The sequence below is a fragment of the Rattus norvegicus genome, chromosome 2 (genome assembly GCF_021556685.1).
Source record: "Rattus norvegicus strain SHRSP/BbbUtx chromosome 2, alternate assembly SHRSP_T2T, whole genome shotgun sequence".
NCBI lineage: Eukaryota > Metazoa > Chordata > Mammalia > Rodentia > Muridae > Rattus > Rattus norvegicus.
Window position 1 is genome coordinate 197,715,953 of NC_141535.1, and position 18,893 is coordinate 197,734,845.

The 18,893-nt window shown below is 48.6% G+C and overlaps 1 protein-coding gene and 1 pseudogene across 2 annotated transcripts; both read right to left on the reverse strand.

Moving 5' to 3' along the window:
- Window positions 1–3,038: 3,038 nt before the first annotated feature.
- On the reverse strand, window positions 3,039–7,797 carry Gstm6 (glutathione S-transferase, mu 6). The gene is given in 8 exon segments (NM_001109192.1): window positions 3,039–3,499; window positions 5,117–5,227; window positions 5,314–5,409; window positions 6,252–6,352; window positions 6,451–6,532; window positions 6,820–6,884; window positions 7,319–7,394; window positions 7,651–7,797. Coding segments are annotated over 8 exon segments (657 nt in total). The 5' UTR covers window positions 7,687–7,797; the 3' UTR covers window positions 3,039–3,409.
- Window positions 7,798–13,997: 6,200 nt separating this feature from the next.
- Gstm3l1 (glutathione S-transferase mu 3 like 1) lies at window positions 13,998–18,705 on the reverse strand (annotated as a pseudogene). The gene is made up of 6 exons (XR_015675561.1): window positions 18,604–18,705; window positions 18,235–18,316; window positions 18,036–18,136; window positions 17,021–17,116; window positions 16,825–16,935; window positions 13,998–15,420 (listed from the first exon to the last, which is right to left on the reverse strand). The product of XR_015675561.1 is annotated as a glutathione S-transferase mu 3 like 1 (transcript).
- Window positions 18,706–18,893: the final 188 nt, after the last annotated feature.

The window sequence follows — 18,893 nt, forward strand, 5'->3', positions numbered from 1 at the left end:
ACTTTCTCCTATCATACCCTTCTCCTCCCAGTTGTTCTCATGGGGGAACTTAAAGAACAAACCCCACTGTCTCCTCCCTTCCCTCGGGTGTTGATAAGGCTTTTGCCTGAAGGTTAATTTGACTCAATACTTCTCTCTTAAGCCCCCTTCTCCTCGCAAACCCTAGAACCCAACAAAGAAGAAGCACCCTAGTGAGTGGAGGAGCCACAGATGGACCAAGGCTGAGACCCTGAAAGACTCACTAGGGCTGCCCAATCCCCTGGACTCTCCCCACGAGAGAAGATGAACTGGGGACAGGTCCCTGCAGATGTATAGCCTGGGGCCCCCTCATGTCACATTCTCTGCCTCTGAGCTATCAAGAAGTGAAATCAGTCTCTGCCACACCCCTGACAATCACAATATTCTGCCTAAGCACATGTGCCCACACGCACATATATACATACACACATAACATATATGTATATGTGTGTGTGTGTGTTCATGAACTTCAAATTACTTCAAATATAAACCCAGAAAAGGAATTGCTATGTCACGTTGTTGTTGTTGTTGTTGTTGCTGTTGTTGTTGCTGCTGCTGCTGCTCCTCCTCCTCCCCCTCCTCCCCCTCCTCCTCCCCCTCCTCCCCCTCCTCCTCCCCCTCCTCCCCCTCCTCCTCCTCCTCCTCCTTCTTCTCTTCCGTCTTTGGAACTGATTTCTAACAGTCTAATTTTCACAGCGGCTGTAGCATTTTATATTACTAGGAACAAGACAAGGTCTTCCAGTCATTCCACCTAATGGAGTCATCCATCACTTGCTACTTGACAGTGGGTAATCTGATGTATGAGATTGTATTGAGATTCCAATGATTAGTGCTTTTGGGCAACTCTTATGTGCTTATTTACCATTGTACATCTCCTCTAGAAAAAAATGTCTACTCAAGTTCTTGCCCAGGTTGGAGTTATTTAGTCTTCTCCTTGGCACAGTGACCTGTGTGTATAGGTGTGTTCTATAGAACATAGCAGACTGGATTCATTGTGTAGAGTTGGACAGCCAGCAGGGGTAGCGAAAAGATCCAGGAGAGGATGGGGATGTGACTCTGTCTGTAGACTACTTGTGTGCCATGCAAGCACAGGCATGAGTTTAGTCCTTTGCACAGGTCAAACCAAGGGCTGTGATATGCATTTATAATCCCGGAGCTGGGGAGATGGAAACTCTCTGAACTTGTTCTATAGACAGCCTAGCCAAACCAACGAGAGCCTGGCTTAGTGAGAGATCTTGTTTCTAAAAGTAAGAGAGAGATCGAGCTTGGGAAGATACCTAATAGCAACCATTGACTTCCACATGCTGGCAAACACAGGCACACACACACACCCATGCACATGCAGGTACATGCTCACGCACTCGGACACAGCTAGGAACTATTGGAAAACATTTTCTAACTTCTGATATACACTGATAGTAATATTAATATGGGTTAATATTTCTGTCTACTTAACCTTTTTATACTTCTATTAACTTATCTTTTTCCTGATGTTTTTGTTGCATCTCTGTTTAAGATGGTGTTTAATAAAGGTCAGCATAAAGGATTTTGATCTTACTAGATTAATAAGCATCTCTCTTCAATGAGCTCTTATAAACTCTACCTTTTAATTAATCACCTATTTCACAGTGACCCTCACATCTGCCTAGGAGCGCTTATTTCTTAACTGCTGTATCAGACTTGGCACAAGGACAATGCCCAGCAGGGCCATCCTCTGACATGTTCCAAGTTACAGGTAGGTCTCACAAGAAGTGCTTGACAAAGGCCAGAATCCACGATCTAGCCTCCATCAAAGGACGTGTCTTCAGTGAATCTAGCTCCTCTGTGAGTGACCTGACAGCACCTCTAATCACACACTGCTGCTCTGGGGCTTAGGAAAGTAGACCTGCCCACCTCCAGCCACTCAGGGGCAGCTGCACCTCCTTAGTGCTTAGATAAGAGAGGGCTTCTGGGTCAGACTGCAACATCTCCACATGGAAAATCTCTGTTTTCTCAGAAACCATGCTTATGTCCATGGTTTGACCTGCACAAAGGACTAAACCAAACATTAGCGCGAGCATCTCTAAAAGCAGATGTTCACAATTTCTCAAACTTTAACACGCTAGACACTGCCATATGTATCAGCAAGGCCAGGAGCCTCCCTCGACGAGCTGATGATTAAGGATTTTTTTATTGTTTGTTTGTTTTTGAAGATTCCCACAACAGAATCACCAAGAGAAAGAAAAGTTTCTAGGAAAACATCTTGGAAAGACAGATGACTTCCACATGAGGGTACACATAGAGCCTGATGACTGACTGTTCACCCTCTGCCCATCTGCCTAGCACCCCTCTGAAGCGAGACTCAGGTGAGCATAGCCAATGGCGGAACCACATGCATGCTGCAGGATGACGACTGAGAAATACTGGTACAGAAGGCGTACCTTCCTATAAGAACCCCAGGTGGACACCGTCAGGGCACATCATAACCTCTTTTTAAAATATATTTATTTATTTATTATATATAAGTACACTGTAGCTGTCTTCAGACCAGAGGTGGGCATCAGATCTCATTACAGATGGTTGTGAGCCACCATGTGGTTGCGGGGACTTGAACTCAGGACCTCTGGAAGAGTGACTCTTCACCACTGAGCCATCTCACCAGCCTGATAATCTCTTTCTTTTTAAAAAGATTTACGTGTGTGTGTGTGTGTGTGTGTGTGTGTGTGTGTGTGTGTGTGTGTGTGTGACAGCCCAAGCAGGCATCAGATTCCCTGGAGCTGGGATTACAGACTCATTGTGAGCCACCATGTGGGTAGTGGGAACCAAATCCAGGCCTTATACAAGAAAGGAAGTGCTCTTAATAGATCCGCCATGTTTCCAGCCCTGCATGATCAGACATCCTGACTACCTGAGAGCCCACTCCCACCCCGACTCCGTGTCCCTATCGCCTAGTCATCCTTGTGAATCACAGAACAAAGACCACCCAGTCACATCACCTTAGTCACTGCTGAGATTACAGGCAATAAGACAGGACACAGGGCAAGTGTGGGTAATACTTTATTAGAGAGCAAACAACGCTAGACCATCCCACTCTGGAGGCCGAGCCTGCCTTCCGGGGAGAATGGGTCTTCAGGTTAAGGTGCTCAAAGCTCAGTGAAAGAACGGTTAGAAACATGACAGAAAGAGACAAGGGGAGAAAAGGACTTTGCTGAGGACAGGGAGCTGACACTGGAGGCTTGAGTCAAAGGGGGGAACAAGGAGGTCTTGTAGAGGGAAAGAATGAAAAGACAGAAAAAAATGGGAAGACTGATGTAGAGCAGTTACTGGAAGCTAGCCGTGACCCAGTCAGTGTCCAGGGCGATAGGGGCGCCGACAGATCCTCCCTACCATCACCGGCCCTCCATGCAGGGTCCTACTTGTTGCCCCACGTGGCCTGTTTTAAGTACACAGGACTTGGAAGGAAGCGGCTGGTCTTCATATAGGCAGAGATCTTCTTCAGGCCCTGCAAGGGAGAAGGAGAAACCAGGACCTCAACTCTGCAAGCCCACTCTAGGAACACACCAGAGACTTTAAAGTCCAGAGGGAGAAAACACACCCAACCACCCTGCAAAATCAGCCCCGCCATCACACCAATCGGCAGGGATGCTGAGGTGCCAGAGGTCAAGAAACTTCCCCATTCTCCCATGGCTAAGAGGGTCAGCCCAGCACTGGGGCTGCCACTCTGCTCTCTGTGCACTCCCTCCTGCCTCCCACAGGGGGCGCTGTAACTGCTGGCTGCAATGGCGTGCCTGCAATTAAAAGAAGCAAGGATCCAGAAATCCAAGAGTTGAGAACTTGTTTGTGTGGCTTGGAAGAGAGTCCAGGTGCCACCCAGTGATTCAGCAATCCCGAGTGTAAGCAGAGAAGGCTGAGGAGACTGCAACGCAAGGGTGGCCAGCTCTGGCTGCTCACCTGAAGCTTACACGTCTCCACTTGAGCTGAGCACAATCCCACTGAGCCCCAACCAACCTCATCTCTAGCTCTGATGCAGTGGAGCGTGATACAGGACACCTCATCGGAGAGTGCACAGGTCATGTCTAAAGATCAACAGAGAGCCTGTTACCAGTCCCCAGCAAGCCACACCCATCGGTGCTCAGAACAAGAGCCTGCAGGCTACAACCTCGGTGATGGGAACATGGGAACTAAAGAAGATGCGCGTCCCTTCATGTCAAGTGGGCCGTGATCTGTTGCTATAGCAACGCCTCCAACATACAAGTATGAAAAAACTACATCTTGTTGGTGTCAAACCAGAGAGTTCAGTGCGGCCTGTGGTTAACTGTGAGGTGTGGGCCAGGCAGTCATTAATATCACATGCGTCTCATGGTCTGTTGAGCCTCCTGCTACCAGCTTCACTCCGTCCCAGGATGGAGGGACATCTTTACATGTCCTGCTGGGCCCGATATGGAGGGAAATTCCAAAGCATCTCAATAAGGATAAAATATGACCTCGTTTCATAGAGGGACACAATGAGAGACAGAGGAAGAGAGGGCAGAAAGAGTACACCCACCAAATGAACTTAAGATGAAGTCTTCCATGGGAACAGCCCTGAGTCACAGTACTTCACAGGGCAGCAACATGAATGACTGCACCAATCTAATATGGCCGTGGAGTATGTCTTGGTCCTGCGCATCAGTCTGCCTTTCTCTCAGCCTAATGGTTGAGGAAACCCATTCTTCCCGTGTTCTGCATACCACAGGTCCTGGGCCCGAAACCCAAGCTGTACAAAGTTCTTACTTACTTTTTGGCACAAGTTGGGAAGAGACACTGAATGTTGCTTCTAGAAGCTGAAGGCATTCAGAAGCCCAGAACAGCTCTACGCCTGCTAGGATACTGAGCAAGCTGCTCCCCCTCCCCAGTCTCAGGCTCCTTATCTTACAGTGTGACAGCTAATCCTATCCAGGTCGCCTGAAGGTAATGATAAATCAACTCAGCAGACCTAGGAGGCTGAACACGGGTCCTGGCAGAAAGTCAGAGCTCAATAGATCCTCATCGTTCTTCTTTTAGCCCTCAGGATTGGTGACACGACCTGAAAAGGGGGAAGGGAAGGATATCCAAGAGGGAACAGGGATCAGGGCATCACCTCAAAGTGGACCACGAAGTCCATCAGGTTTGGGAAGGCGTCCAGGCACTTGGGTTCAAACATTCGGTGCTGGTCAAGGACATCATAGACAAGGAAATCTGCAAAGGTGATCTGCAGGAAGTGAGGGGCAGTGAGGTGGGAATCCAGAAGCCCAGGAAGGGTGGCAGCTCCTCCTCCCCACCTGTTACCCTCTTTACCTTGTCCCCTGCAAACCATGGCTGCTTCCCCAGGAACTCGGAGTAGAGCTTCAGCTGATCTGGGAGGCCCTTCAAGAACTCAGGCTTCCGTTTCTCCTGAAGCAGAAAAACAGCTGGCACAACCCTCATTACTGGTCTCCTGGGAGAAAGTGTGGCTTCACCAGGCTATGCAAAGGAGCGGGCACCTTCCTAATTCTGGGCCTGGACCATTTAATGCTTCACCACTTTAATAATTAGACTCCTGCTTGGTAGCAGGCTTCCTCTCTCAGGGGTGCCTGGCAGTTAGATGGAAATGCCACTCTGTCCCTGACTCTGTCATGACTGATGTCTAGCCCACGGCTGCCTTCCGGGTTCGCTAGTAGGGTCTGTACAGGGCAGTCTAGCAGAAGGAAAGGCGAGTATTAAACAATCTCTAGAGAAGAGACAAAGCGATTCCAAGGAGCAATTACAAAGCACGAGAACAGAACTGGAGTAGGGTGAACACAGTTGATAAGCGTAGAGATGGTGTCTCTCCAGCTGACTGTGAACTCCAGCAAGATACCCTGAGTTTTGCTGCTACTAAGAAATCAGCTCTGAGAAACCTGTTGGGTAGATTTCTAAACACCCATGATCTTTTCCCCTCTGGCTTTCATCTGTCAACCCCGGGGACAAGGTGGTCAAGGTCAAAGTGGAAAAGAATTGAACACATGAATTTGCTATGTTGGAATGAATTTGCAACCATTGATATCATGACAGTGTCTCAAAACTTCTCGGAATTGGTGTGTTTTACTTGTCAACAAAATGGGGGTGTGGGGAGCAGAAGTGTTGGCTGGATAGGGGAGCTTGATAAATCAGTGTGGGCGGGTTCAAATTCCAAAGATGACAGGTGTGAATACAAACACAGCCCCTTCCTTGACTCCTTCGTCAAACCCTGCCTATACCACACAGTGGGGACTCACGAAGTCAGGGCTGTAGCAGAGTGTGCCCATCTGAATGCGGGTGTCCATGACCTGTTTCTCCAAAATGTCCACACGAATCCTCTCCTCCTCTGTCTCCCCACCTGCAGCACACCCAACACAGACCGACTCTCAGCATTCTGCTCCAGTCAAGCCAAGAAGGATAGCTTCTGCCCCCCACCCTGCAGCCAGCCCCACTCACACAGGTTGTGCTTCCGGCCAAGGTAGCGCAGGATGGCATTGCTCTGGGTGACCTTGTGTGACCCATCAATTAAGTAGGGCAGCTGGATAGGCAAGCAGGGATGGTCAGATGGGTTATGGGGTACCTGAATCCCTTCCCTGGGTGAGGACAGACATGGCCCTGGCACTCAGTGTGCCTGCCACGGGAAACCCTCCATGAGCACGGTGTGCACTGAGTGGGAGAGCCGGGACACAGCCCAACACAGAAACACTGTGCAGCCAGCAGGGATGGAGCAGGAAAGCAGAAACACTGATGCCAACCCCTCAGCCAGGCCAGGAGATGAGGTGAGAGCACTAGGCCTTCCCCAAACCTCCCCTTCCCTGCACCTACATTGGGGAAGTCCAGATCCAGCTTGAATTTGTCATCCAGCCACTGGCTTCTGTCATAGTCGGGAGCTGTGGTGGACAATAGGAAGTGAAAAGGAATCACCATGTCTAAGCCTCCTTCCCCAGAACCCTCCCAAGAAGTCAAGGGCAGGAGCCCTTGTGCAGGAACATGCAGTCTGATCCAGTAAGCCTTTCAAATCAAGGCCGCACCTGTGAATAGCACTCTAATGGCTATAGGCCTTTCATGATTGAGGCTTACAGAAGCACTAGGCCTGTAGTGGGCAAACCTCACCCAATTATAGTCAGAAAAGGACCAGCATGTCATAACCATGATTCTATATTGAAAATCAAAGCTGCACCCTCAAGGAAATTTCTGGAAGATCTAAGCTCTGGGTTCATTTGAAGGAGATCCACAGAGCTAAGAGACAGAGAACTAGGTAGAAGATGCTGGGCACCAGTGGACAGAAGTTAGGGAGGAGTGTGACCAGAATGAATGGCATTACCGTCGCCCATGGCGTATCTCTTCTCCTCATAGCTTGTTTCTGTGTATTCCAGGAGCAGCCGGATGGCGTGACCCAACTGCGGGAGATAGCGGGTAACAAAAGTCACAGTTAGTGAGATCCTTCACCTCCTCTAGGGAAGCTTTTTCCACCTTTTACTAAAAAGAGAGGAAGCGAGGTGGAGGAGAGGGAGAAAGGCAAGGGGAGAATTTGGACTGAGAGTCCTTCTGACAGACACAGGTAGGGGGGCTCAAGGAAAACCTCACGGAAAATCTTCCTCCTCCTGTGTTCTGACCCTGGGTCCTTCCCACCTAGTAGCCCAGCCTTTCACTCACTCCGCGGATATCCCAATAACCAAGAGTCACGGGCATGATTCCTATCCAGCCTCGAAGACTGTACAGTCAGGCCACTGTCAGGAAAGACTCTGCTCCGAGATAGCAACGCTCAGCTGATGAGTCTGAGAGTAGTTCCGGAGCTGCTCTGGCTAGCCAGAAAGGAACCAACCCTGGAACCATAAAGCCCAACCCACTGTGACTGTAAAAGCCAATCATCCCAGGAGCTATCGTCAGAAGGCGGGTCTGAGCTTTCCGATACCGAAGGCAGTGATTGATTGGCAGGCCTGCTTTCATCTGCCCCCTGCTGGATCCTCAAGAAGTCGGCAGTATCCCTGGAGACAGGCCAGAGAGGACCTGTTCTACCCATCTCCTTTCCTCCTGGTAGATTGGTTTTTCACACCTGCACTCTGGGAGTCTGTCATGCAGGGAGGCTCGGATCTCAATAAATGAATAAAAAAGCACTGTCTCCACCTGGGAGTCTGTTCTTGTACTCACCACTGGAAGAAAGGACTCTGCCAGTCTGACAAACTGGACTTCATTGTCCATACAACCTGGGGGTACAGGAGCAGGAGAATGGGAGCGACCCAGGACAGGGACAAACAGAAGAGCAAGCAGTCTCTGTGTTTCTCTTGGGGGACCTGGGGCTGTCTCAGTTCCTTTCTGATTGCTGTGACAAACACCATGATCAAGGCAACTTACAGAAGAGAGGGGTTAATAAGGGTTTACAGTTTTAGAGGGTGACTCCATGACCAGCAGAGAAGCAGGCAGGCATGGTAATAGGCAGTAGCTGAGAGCTTATATTTTATCCACCAGCAGGAGGCAGCGGTGGGAGGAGAGGGACCTAACTGGGAATGGCATATGTTTTTCAAATCTCAAAGTCTACCCCCAGTAACACACCTCCTCCAACAAGGCCACACCTCCTAATCCTTCCCAAACAGTTTCACCAACTGAGGACTAAGCACTCAATTGTATGAACCTATAGGAGAGGGACCCAGCCCGTGGGTCATCAAGGTAGTGACCATATAAATTAATTAGCACTTCGGCCATATTTGTGAGCTAAATCCAAGAGGCAAACACGCAGGCCTTATGAAATTGAAAGGGTCCCACCATCACAGACAGGACCCTGAACTTAACAGCACAGTGGCCTAGAGGGACCAAATACCTCTGGTTCTGAGAGACAACAGATGCTGTCCAGAAAGGACCTTGGAGGATTCTGCAGAGGACCAAGTACCTGAGAGGCAAACTCTCGGCTGTCTAGCTCACTGATTTCAGCCCTGGCCCCAGCTCCTGACTGTGTATCTGGGTATAAGAGAGTGACTCAGTGTCCATCATGGCACCTGTGGTTAAAACTCACAGACAAAACTCCTACCAACGTCAGAGAGCCAAGTTTCCCTTTTCCAGATTCTTAGCTTCAGTGATAAATGAATTTAAAACAGACCCAAGGGGAAGGGGGCAGGATGGCCACATTTGGCAAGTATTGGCCAGACCAACATTAAGACATCAATGCAACTCATGTGAAAAAGTTTATCATGGTGTTAGAAACTTATAAAACCCAGAGCTGGGGAGTGGAGGCATACGGCTCCAGCGGGGTTCCTGGCTGCCAGTCCAACAGACTCAACAGACTCCATGTTCAGTGAGAGAGCAGTCTCAAAAACTACATACAAAGCGATTGATAAAGACACCAAGTGCCAGCCTCTAACTTTCACATGCATGTGTATACATGTGTGTTCACAGGAACACATATATATAAACCAGGGCTCAGCGACAGGGAGTCAAAATTCAGCTCAGTGAGAAGGCGGAGGAATAGGCAAATACTTGGCAATTTTTGTGAAGTTGGAGAGTGATGGAGGCTAAGAGGGAGAAGGGAGTGAAGCAGACACCCTCTGGCTGCCCATGGGCTTCTGTTAGAAACTCGTTGGTGGCTATGAACAGACAGGACCAGGCACAGGTGGGCAGAGGTTAAGTCAAGGGTTCCATGTCCCGCTTTCATCCTGAGCTACTCTTCCTCCTCAGCTGAGCCTGCTCATCCCAGAGGCACAGAGATGATCCAACCCAGCTGGATGAAGCCCATGGCACAGGCCACAGGCAGTCGAGAGTTCTAGACCCAGACACTACTCTCTGGGAGCTGAAGGCCCACTCTGGGGAGAGTCCACTCTATTCTGACATTGATGGGTCCGGAATAAGAAAGTTCATTCAATGCAGTTGTGCGCTATGAGAGACCCTGGTGCCAGCACCTGGAATAAACTGGATTGTAAGTCGCTTCAACAAGTTGGCAGGGAGACACAGAGCCTGTGTAGACAATCGAAACTGTGCCTGGCCCTGTCCAGCAGGGGGCGAGAGATGGTGCAGAAAGTCTGAGCTAAACAGGTTCTCAGCACCTGACTGGAGAGTCGTAACATGGTTCTTCAGAATGTCTTCCTGTCCACACAATGACTGATACTCAGTATATTTTGTCTAATAAGTTCAGGTGATGGCCTCTGTCCAGTCCTCACTCCATTCCCAACTTGCAGCCATCCCCTCACACAGGCGGAGCTAAGGGGCAATGTTGCCCAGGATGATACTATTCTAGGTGACCTTGTGCCTGATTATGCCACACACTGTACCTCACCAATAAGATGTGATTGGCCTTGACAGATGCCGTTCTGCCCTGTGTGCGTGGTGGGAACTTCATGCCTTGGTCTGTCTCTCTCTCTCTCTCTCTCTCTCTCTCTCTCTCTCTCTCTCTCTCTCTCATACCTGAGACACAGCTCCTTCTAAGGACAGGAGAGTAGGCAGGAAGCTTGTCTTCTCCTGCCTGGTAAAGGGCCCCTCTGGGTGGGGTGACGAAGCCCTAAATGGAGGACTACATCTAAGACAAGTGACCACTGTCTATTGTGTACTAACAGGCCCTTTGTTCTTTCAGAAGCCCTTATCCAAAAATGTCCTCAAGCTTTTCCAAACACTTGTTTAAGCCAGAAATACAAGAAAACATAGTGCCTTTTAGTCTAGTTATCTTAGCTTAAAGATATCAGCCGACCTTGGATACAGCCCTTCCTCTCTACTCCCCTCACAAGGGATCTTAAAGAAACAGGCTCTGCTTTCCCTAGAGGAGCCTGAAGCGTCCTCCTTCAGACCCCACTGTGCTATACCGCCTGCCAATGGTTAACAAAACTCTTGCCTCCAGGTCAACTAGACTCAGTGCTCCACCTCTCCTCCTGTACCTAAAAACCTAAGAAGGAGGAAGGAGGCCAGAACCCTGAAAGACTCCATGGACCAGAGATGTTCTGTCTCCTGGACTCTCCCCATGAGATGAACTGTTTTCTAGATCAGTGTCTCTTTGAGTTAAATCCTAGTCCACTCACCCTAGAAAAAGAGGGGAAACTGGGCAAAGAAGTGTAATGAACAGTAAGTAATGACAGACTGACAGACTGACAGAACCAACTCCGATGCAAACAGGTTTGTTTGGTTTTTTGTTTTTGTTTTTCTTAAAGAGAGCCTGCCCCTTCCCCCACTCTAGAGGCAAGAAGCACAGTGAATGGAGGGAGCCCCCTGGAGTTGCCTACGTCTGTGTACACAGCTGAGGCCCTCCAGGGGACGTTTTCCCCTCTTCTGAGCGCAGTGTTCAGGGCTCTTTTTCATCTGCAGTCACCTTCTTTATTTTCTCCTCTCCAGGACAGAAGGGTGAAGTTGCTCACGACTCCCTTCTTTTGTAATCGCACTTAAAAAATTTCAAATCTAAAGTAACTTCACAGTAGTTTGCCCTTTTGAGCTGAATTGGAGATGGGGACGGTAGAGCCACCTACTGTTCTTTGTTTTCTTTCTTGTTTGTTTGCTATATTTACTGTGGTGAATTCTGTAGTGCCACACTTGACCTTGTGTCAGTTTGGTATTGCTTCACACATTAATGGTGGCGGCTGTCCCCACTCACCTTTCCCTTTTGTGACACTGGAGGCCTTGTCAGTTCACCTTTCCCTCCAGCCTCCAGAAACCACTGCCTCTGTGGTATCTGCCGTACTCACGTGTTACAGCTTGAGTATAGAGTGTCCCCACAGGATTGTAGTCTGAACACTTGAGTAGAGATGGTGGCACCCTCGCCGGGTGGGAGAACATTGGGAAGAATGAGACAAAGCTGCAGGAGGGAGGTGCCTGGGGACAGTTCCTTGGTCTATAGTTCCTGTGTGTCACACTCTCTGCCTCTTCTCCACCAAGAGGTGAAAAACAGCCTCTATCATGTGTTCTGACCACCACGATATTCCGCCTAAACACATGGGACCAAAGGACTGGGAGCTGAACTTCATAAAATGTCAGCCGAAATAAATATTTTCACCCTTAAGTTGTCCTGTCTGGTATTTTATCAGAGCTATGGGGGAAATAAATAGTTCATATAAACGAAGTTGTAAAGTGTTTGTGAGTTGTTGTGTTGTTGTTTTGACCAGTTTTTTTTTTTTTTTTCGGAGCTGAGGACCGAACCCAGGGCCTTGTGCTTGCTAGGCAAGCGCTCTGCCACTGAGCTAAATCCCCAACCCCTCATTTGTTTTTTTTTTTTTTAACTTTGCCACTCCTTGCCCCTTACAGAAAAAGGACAGGAGGGGATGGAGTATTAATGCACTTTCTATATGGTGAGAGGCACATCTACTGTCTTAGTTTGGGCTCCTATTCCTGCACAAACACCATGACCAAGAAGCAAGCTGGGGAGGAAAGGGCTGATTCAGCTAACACTTCCACATGCTGTTTCATCACCAAAGGAGGTCAGTCCCAACCCCTGTTTTGACCAGTTTTAATGGCTCAAGTTTCATCTCAGTTTTATCATGGGTCAAAATAACTCCCCTCTTTAACACTGAAAAATATTCGTCTGTGTTTCTACCCAGCGTTTTCTTTTTACATTCACTTGTGAATGGGTTCCTGGGTTAAATCTTTATATTATTCATATGACTAATACGTCTTTGAGCATGAACACTCAAACATATTTGAGGAGCCTCAGTGGTTCGGAGCCCTTCCTGTCCCCAGAGGACCTGAGTTTAGTTCCCAGAATCCACTTCTGATGGCTCATAACCACCTGTAATTCTGGCTCCAGGGTCTGATGCCCTCTACTGGTCTCTATAGGTACCTGCACTCATGCGGCATATAAACATCCCCCTCCCCAACACACATACATAAAAGTAAATTTAAAAATATATATATCTGTATTTGAACTGGACATTGGGGCACTTACCTGTAATCCTAAGAACCCAGGGGTCTTAGGCAAGAGGGCTACAAGTCTGAGCCAGCCTGAGCTACCTAGATAATTCCAGGCCAGCTTGATAGCTAAAGAGAGAAATTTTCCCTTAAAAAGTCAATATAGCTATTTAAACCCACTATACATGGCACATATAAATTATATGTGTGTATATGTTATATATGCACCATATATGTTAACTTTGAGTTATCTTGAGTATATACATAGAAAAGGAATTGATACATAAGTAACTATATTACTTATTTCGTAAGGAACAGACTAATTTCCACGGGAGCTGTAGTGTTTTCCATTGCCAGAGACAAAGCAAAAGCAATCCAGTTCTCCCATACAATCGCTACCTGTCATTATCTACTGAGAGTGACTAGTCCTGCATGTGTGTGGCAGATACTCAATGTGGTTTTTACATTTCTCTGATGAGTGTGTGGAACACATTCATGGCGACACGGACACTCATTGTGTGTTAGCTATGATTCTACAGATGCCCAGCCCGGGAACCAGAAAAGACCAGGAAGGGCTGGGGAGATGGCTCAGCCTGTATACCGCTTGCATGCAGTACAAGCACAATGACCTGGGTTCAATTCCCAGCACCTGCGTAAAACCAGGCTAGGAAGTGTGTACCTGTCACTTTCAATGCTGAGGAGACAGGAAGAATCTGAGGACTTGCTAACCAGACAGTTTAGTTGAATAAGTAAGCTTCAGGCTCAGTGTGAGACAAAATCTCAAGGGAAAAAAGGAACGTAAGGAGTAGTTGAAGAAGACACCTCATGTGGTCAACCTCTGATTTCCATATGCACACACATACTTGTACACACAGTCTCTCTCTCTCTCTCTCTCTCTCTCTCTCTCTCTCTCTCTCTCTCCCTCCCTCCCTCCCTCCCTCTCAATTAATATTTGTATCTACCTTCTGGACTTTTATCATAGTCCCATTTCCCTGATATTTCATCCGTTTTTAAGTTAATATTTAATAAATGTTGGCTTAAAAGGATTTTGATCTTACCAGATAGGTAAACATTTCTCTTCGATGAACTCTTATCTTACAAGCTTTATCTTTTAATTAATAATTTATTTCACGGTGACACACACATCTGCCTAGGAGCACTTCTTTCTTTCTTTTTTTCTTTTTTTCGGACCTGGGGACTGAAGCCAGGGCCTTGCCACTGAGCTAAATCCCCAACCCCGGAGCGCTTATTTCTTAACTGTTGTATCAGGCAGCAGCTGAGATTTGGCACAAGGACAATGCCCAGCAGGGGCACCTCCAACATGTTCCAAGTTACATTTAGGTCTCACAAGAAATGCTTGACAAAGGCCAGAATCCACGATCAGTCTGCCATTGAGAATCCTGCTCAGTGGATGTTTCTTCAGTGAGTCTAGCTCTTTTGTGTGTGGGGTGACACGAACCACCCCCAGCACTGTGCTCACCGCTCCTGCACACACTACCCAGGAAAGTAGGCCTGCCCATCTCCGGGTGCTCAGGGGCAACTGCTGCCTCTTAAGTGCTTAAATGAGAGAGCGCATTTGGGTGGCTAAATATGCCACCTCCACATGGGATAGCTTCTGTATCCCATTCTATGCCTTTGGGGGGAACCATGGTTATTTCCAGGTTGCTAATTTGCAGGACTGGGGGGGGGGGGCGGGGGGCAAATCGTCTTAATTTTGTGATCATTGACAGTATGCCACACACTGCCATTCATATCAGAGATGAAAACTTCAGCAATATGTGATCCTTAAAAGGAGCCTATGACTGAGCTGGACAAGGACACTCACAAGAGCAACCACAGGTGGTGGGAAGATCTATAGGGAAACATCTTTGAGACGAAGTGCACATTTGGTCCAGAAAAGACTTCCGGATGGGGACAGATATTGAGTCTAGGACCTGCTCACCTCCTCCCATCAGCCCAGCCTTTCTTCCAAGCCTGGCACATGGCGATACATGGCCAATGGAGGTTTTGCATCCTGCAGGGTGAATGAGGAGCCCTGGTGCAGAAGGAGCACCATCCTGTAGGAACCCCAGCCTCAGAAATACCAGAGGACAGCAAGGCCCATATTTGGTCTTAGACCCTGCTTGACTGAGACCCATCCCTCCAGCCCTCGATTATGGTCTCGTTACCCAGCTCTTCCTGTGAACAAAGGAACAAACACCACTCCAACAAGTCAATGAAGTCAGTCTTTGAGCCATTGGCAATATGCCAAGACCCAGAGTGAGTACAGTTCAGACTTCACTGGGGATTGGACAAGGCTGATCTCTCAGGCAAGAGTCAGGAGGATAGTGTCTATTAAGCTGCTCCAAGCAAAGCATAGGACCATCTGGTGAGAAGCCGGTAGAAGGGAGACAATAATCCTGATACAGGAGAAAGGAATGGAAGAGGAAGATTATTACAGAGTGGGCGAGAGGAGCCAAGCATGGTCCAGGACCACAGAAGCCCTGACAGATCCTCCCTACCATCACCGGCCCTCCATGCAGGGTCCTACTTGTTGCCCCACGTGACCTGTTTTAAGTACACAGGACTTGGAAGGAAGTGGCTGGTCTTCATATAGGCAGAGATCTTCTTCAGGCCCTGCAAGGGAGAAGGAGAAACCAGGACCTCAACTCTGCAAGCCCACTCTAGGAACACACCAGAGACTTTAAAGTCCAGAGGGAGAAAACACACCCAATCACCCTGCAAAATCAGCCCCGCCATCACACCAATCGGCAGGGATGCTGAGGTGCCAGAGGTCAAGAAACTTCCCCATTCTCCCATGGCTAAGAGGGTCAGCCCAGCACTGGGGCTGCCACTCTGCTCTCTGTGCACTCCCTCCTGCCTCCCACAGGGGGCGCTGTAACTGCTGGCTGCAATGGCGTGCCTGCAATTAAAAGAAGCAAGGATCCAGAAATCCAAGAGTTGAGAACTTGTTTGTGTGGCTTGGAAGAGAGTCCAGGTGCCACCCAGTGATTCAGCAATCCCGAGTGTAAGCAGAGAAGGCTGAGGAGACTGCAACGCAAGGGTGGCCACCTCTGCAGATCAGGTCTGACCATGGAGTATGCCTTGGTCTTGTGAATCAGTTGGCTTTTGTCTCTTCCTGTATGGTTACAGGGACAAACACATTCTTCATATGTTTGGCAAAACACAGGTCCTGGACCAGAAACCCAGGCTGTACAAAGGTTTGACTTTCCTTTTTGAACAAATCAGTAAACACTGAATTCTGTCTTTTGAGCTGTGCTGATCCAAGGTATTCCGGAGACCCTGATGCAAGGGGAAGAAAAACAGCTCCTTCTCTAAGACCAGAGATATTCTTGGTTGAGCTGATAATGGCCTGGGGTCAGAGCCTTGAGGTGTGGCTTCTGATACTGAAAATCTAGCTCTTGCCACTGTACAGGGCTGTGGTTATCAGTGCCAAGGTCACTGAGTGCTCAGATTATGTTGTTCTTGAGATATTCTATGTTTCCCTTTTGCAACATCGCTTGCTTAGCTTTCAGCTGACTGCATCCCATTTCTCCACTGGAGAAAAGTATGTAAGATGGCTATCCCTCTCAATGAGTTTCCTCAGCCTAAGACACAGCTTGTGTAAGACCTGTTAGCCCCAGGCTTACCTCCACTATTTCTATCTTTCTCATCTCCTGGCCACTTCCCACTTAGGACCTTGTCACTGAAGAACATCTTGCTGGTTCAGGTCCATTGCTTCTAGAAGCTGAAGGCATTCAGAAGCCCAGAACAGCTCTACGCCTGCTAGGATACTGAGCAAGCTGCTCCCCCTCCCCAGTCCCAGGCTCCTCATCTACAGTGTGACAGCTAATCCTATCCAGGTCGCCTGCATGTTGCAATGATGTCCGCAGTTCTAGGAGGCTGAACATGGGTCCTGGCAGAAAGTCAGAGCTCAATAGATCCTCATCGTTCTTCTTTTAACCCTCAGGATTGGTGACACAACCTGGAAAGGGGGAAGGGAAGTAGGGCATCCAAGAGGAAGCAGGATCAGGATGTCACCTCAAAGCAGACAGTGAAGTCCATCAGGTTTGGGAAGGCGTCCAGGCACTTGGGTACAAACATTCGGTGCTGATCAAGGACATCATAGACGAGGAAATCGGCAAAGGTGATCTGCAGGAAGTTAGGGGCAGCGAGGTGGGATCCGGAAGCCTGGGAGGAGTGGCAGCTCCTCCTCCCCACCTGTTACCCTCTTTACCTTGTCCCCTGCAAACCATGGCTGCTTCCCCAGGAACTCGGAGTAGAGCTTCAGCTGACCTAGGAGGCCCTTCAAGAACTCTGGCTTTCATTTCTCCTGAAACAGAAAACACTTGCCACAACCCACAGACACAGGTGTTCTAGAGAAAGGCTGGGGTCATAGGGTTGTGCAGAAGAGTAGCCTCCTTTCTATACTGGGCCTGCGACAGTACACAGGTTTCTATGTAATGCGTTCCTGTTGTATTAACCACAGTCCGGCTCTGTAGCAGAGTGGACTCAGAGGTGATGGGGGGGTTGGATGAGAATGCTTGTCCCTGAATCTGTCACCACTGACATCCAAACCAGGACTACTTTTGGGTCACTCCTAAGTTCTTCACCTGAAAGTCCAGTGGAACTGGAGAAGCAAAGGAGTTAACAAGAGACAGAGTTATTCTGAGGAATGACACAGAGCAGGGTCAATCAAATATTTGAGCAGCATGAGCAAAGTTGTACCATGTTTGATGTCTGAGTGGACAAAGGTTCTCAGGCTGACCGTGAGCTGCCAATCAGGAAGAGACCCTGATACTTTCTTCTACCAGGGACTCTGCTCTGAGAAAGCTGTTGGCTGGATTTCACAATACATTAGGCTTATTTTATTTTCTTCTGGTTTGAATCTGGGTACTCAAGGAACAGGCACCAACTAGGTAAGATGGTCCATTCCAAAACTGGAGAGAGTTCTGAGTGTATTAGCTTATTATATTGGAACCAAATGCCCAGTCATGGCTGTCACAACAATACCAAAGATTTCTAGGCATTGATATAAAGTGTTTATTAATAAGATTTGGTGGTTAGGATTTGTGTTCATCATGTAAAATGATGTTTATTAATAAGAATTGGGTGAGTGTGCTGGCTGAAATGGAAAGCTTGGAGAATCAGAATGGGTAAGTTCAAATACTAAATAGAGCAAGCGTGACTATTAACATAAGCTTTAAACTCTTCCTGCAAACCCCTGTCTGCTCCACCCACTGGCCACTCACAAAGTCAGGACTGCGGCAAACTATCATGAGATGTATGCGGGTGTCCATGACCTGGTTCTCCAAAGTGTCCACACGAATCCTCTCCTCCTCTGTCTCCCCACCTGCAGCACACACAGCACAGACCCACTCCCAGCATCCTGCTCCAGCCAAGCCAAGAGGGATGGCTTCTGTCCCCCACCCTGCAGCCAGCCCCACTCACACAGGTTGTGCTTCCGGCCAAGGTAGCGCAGGATGGCATTGCTCTGGGTGATCTTGTGTGACCCATCGATTAAGTAGGGCAGCTGGATAGACAAGCAGGGATGGTCAGATGGGTTATGGGGAACCTGAATCCCTTCCCTGGGTGAGGACAGACATGGCCCTGGCACTCAGTGTGCCTGCCACGGGAAACCCTCCATGAGCACAGTGTGCGCTGAGTGGGAGAGCCGGGACACAGCCCAACACAGAAACACTGTGCAGCCAGCAGGGATGGAGCAGGAAAGCAGAAACACTGATGCCAACCCCTCAGCCAGGCCAGGAGATGAGGTGAGAGCACCAGGCCTTCCCCACACCTCCCCTTCCCTGCACCTACACTGGGGAAGTCCAGATCCAGCTTGAAAGTATTGCTCAGTTGCTGGTTTCATTCGTAACAGCAGGTAGAGAAAATAATGTGAAAAGCTCTCCTCTTGTACATCCTCCCCTTCCCTTGGAATCCTCCCAAAATGTCAGGGCAAGTCCTCCTGAGGTAGGGGAATCTGTAATCTGACTCATTCAAGCTTACATCCCACAGTTTTTATTCCTTCAAAGGCTATAGGCCCTACCTGACTAGGGTACACAAAAACCAAGTGCAAAACAAACCCTACACAACCACAGGTGGGGAGG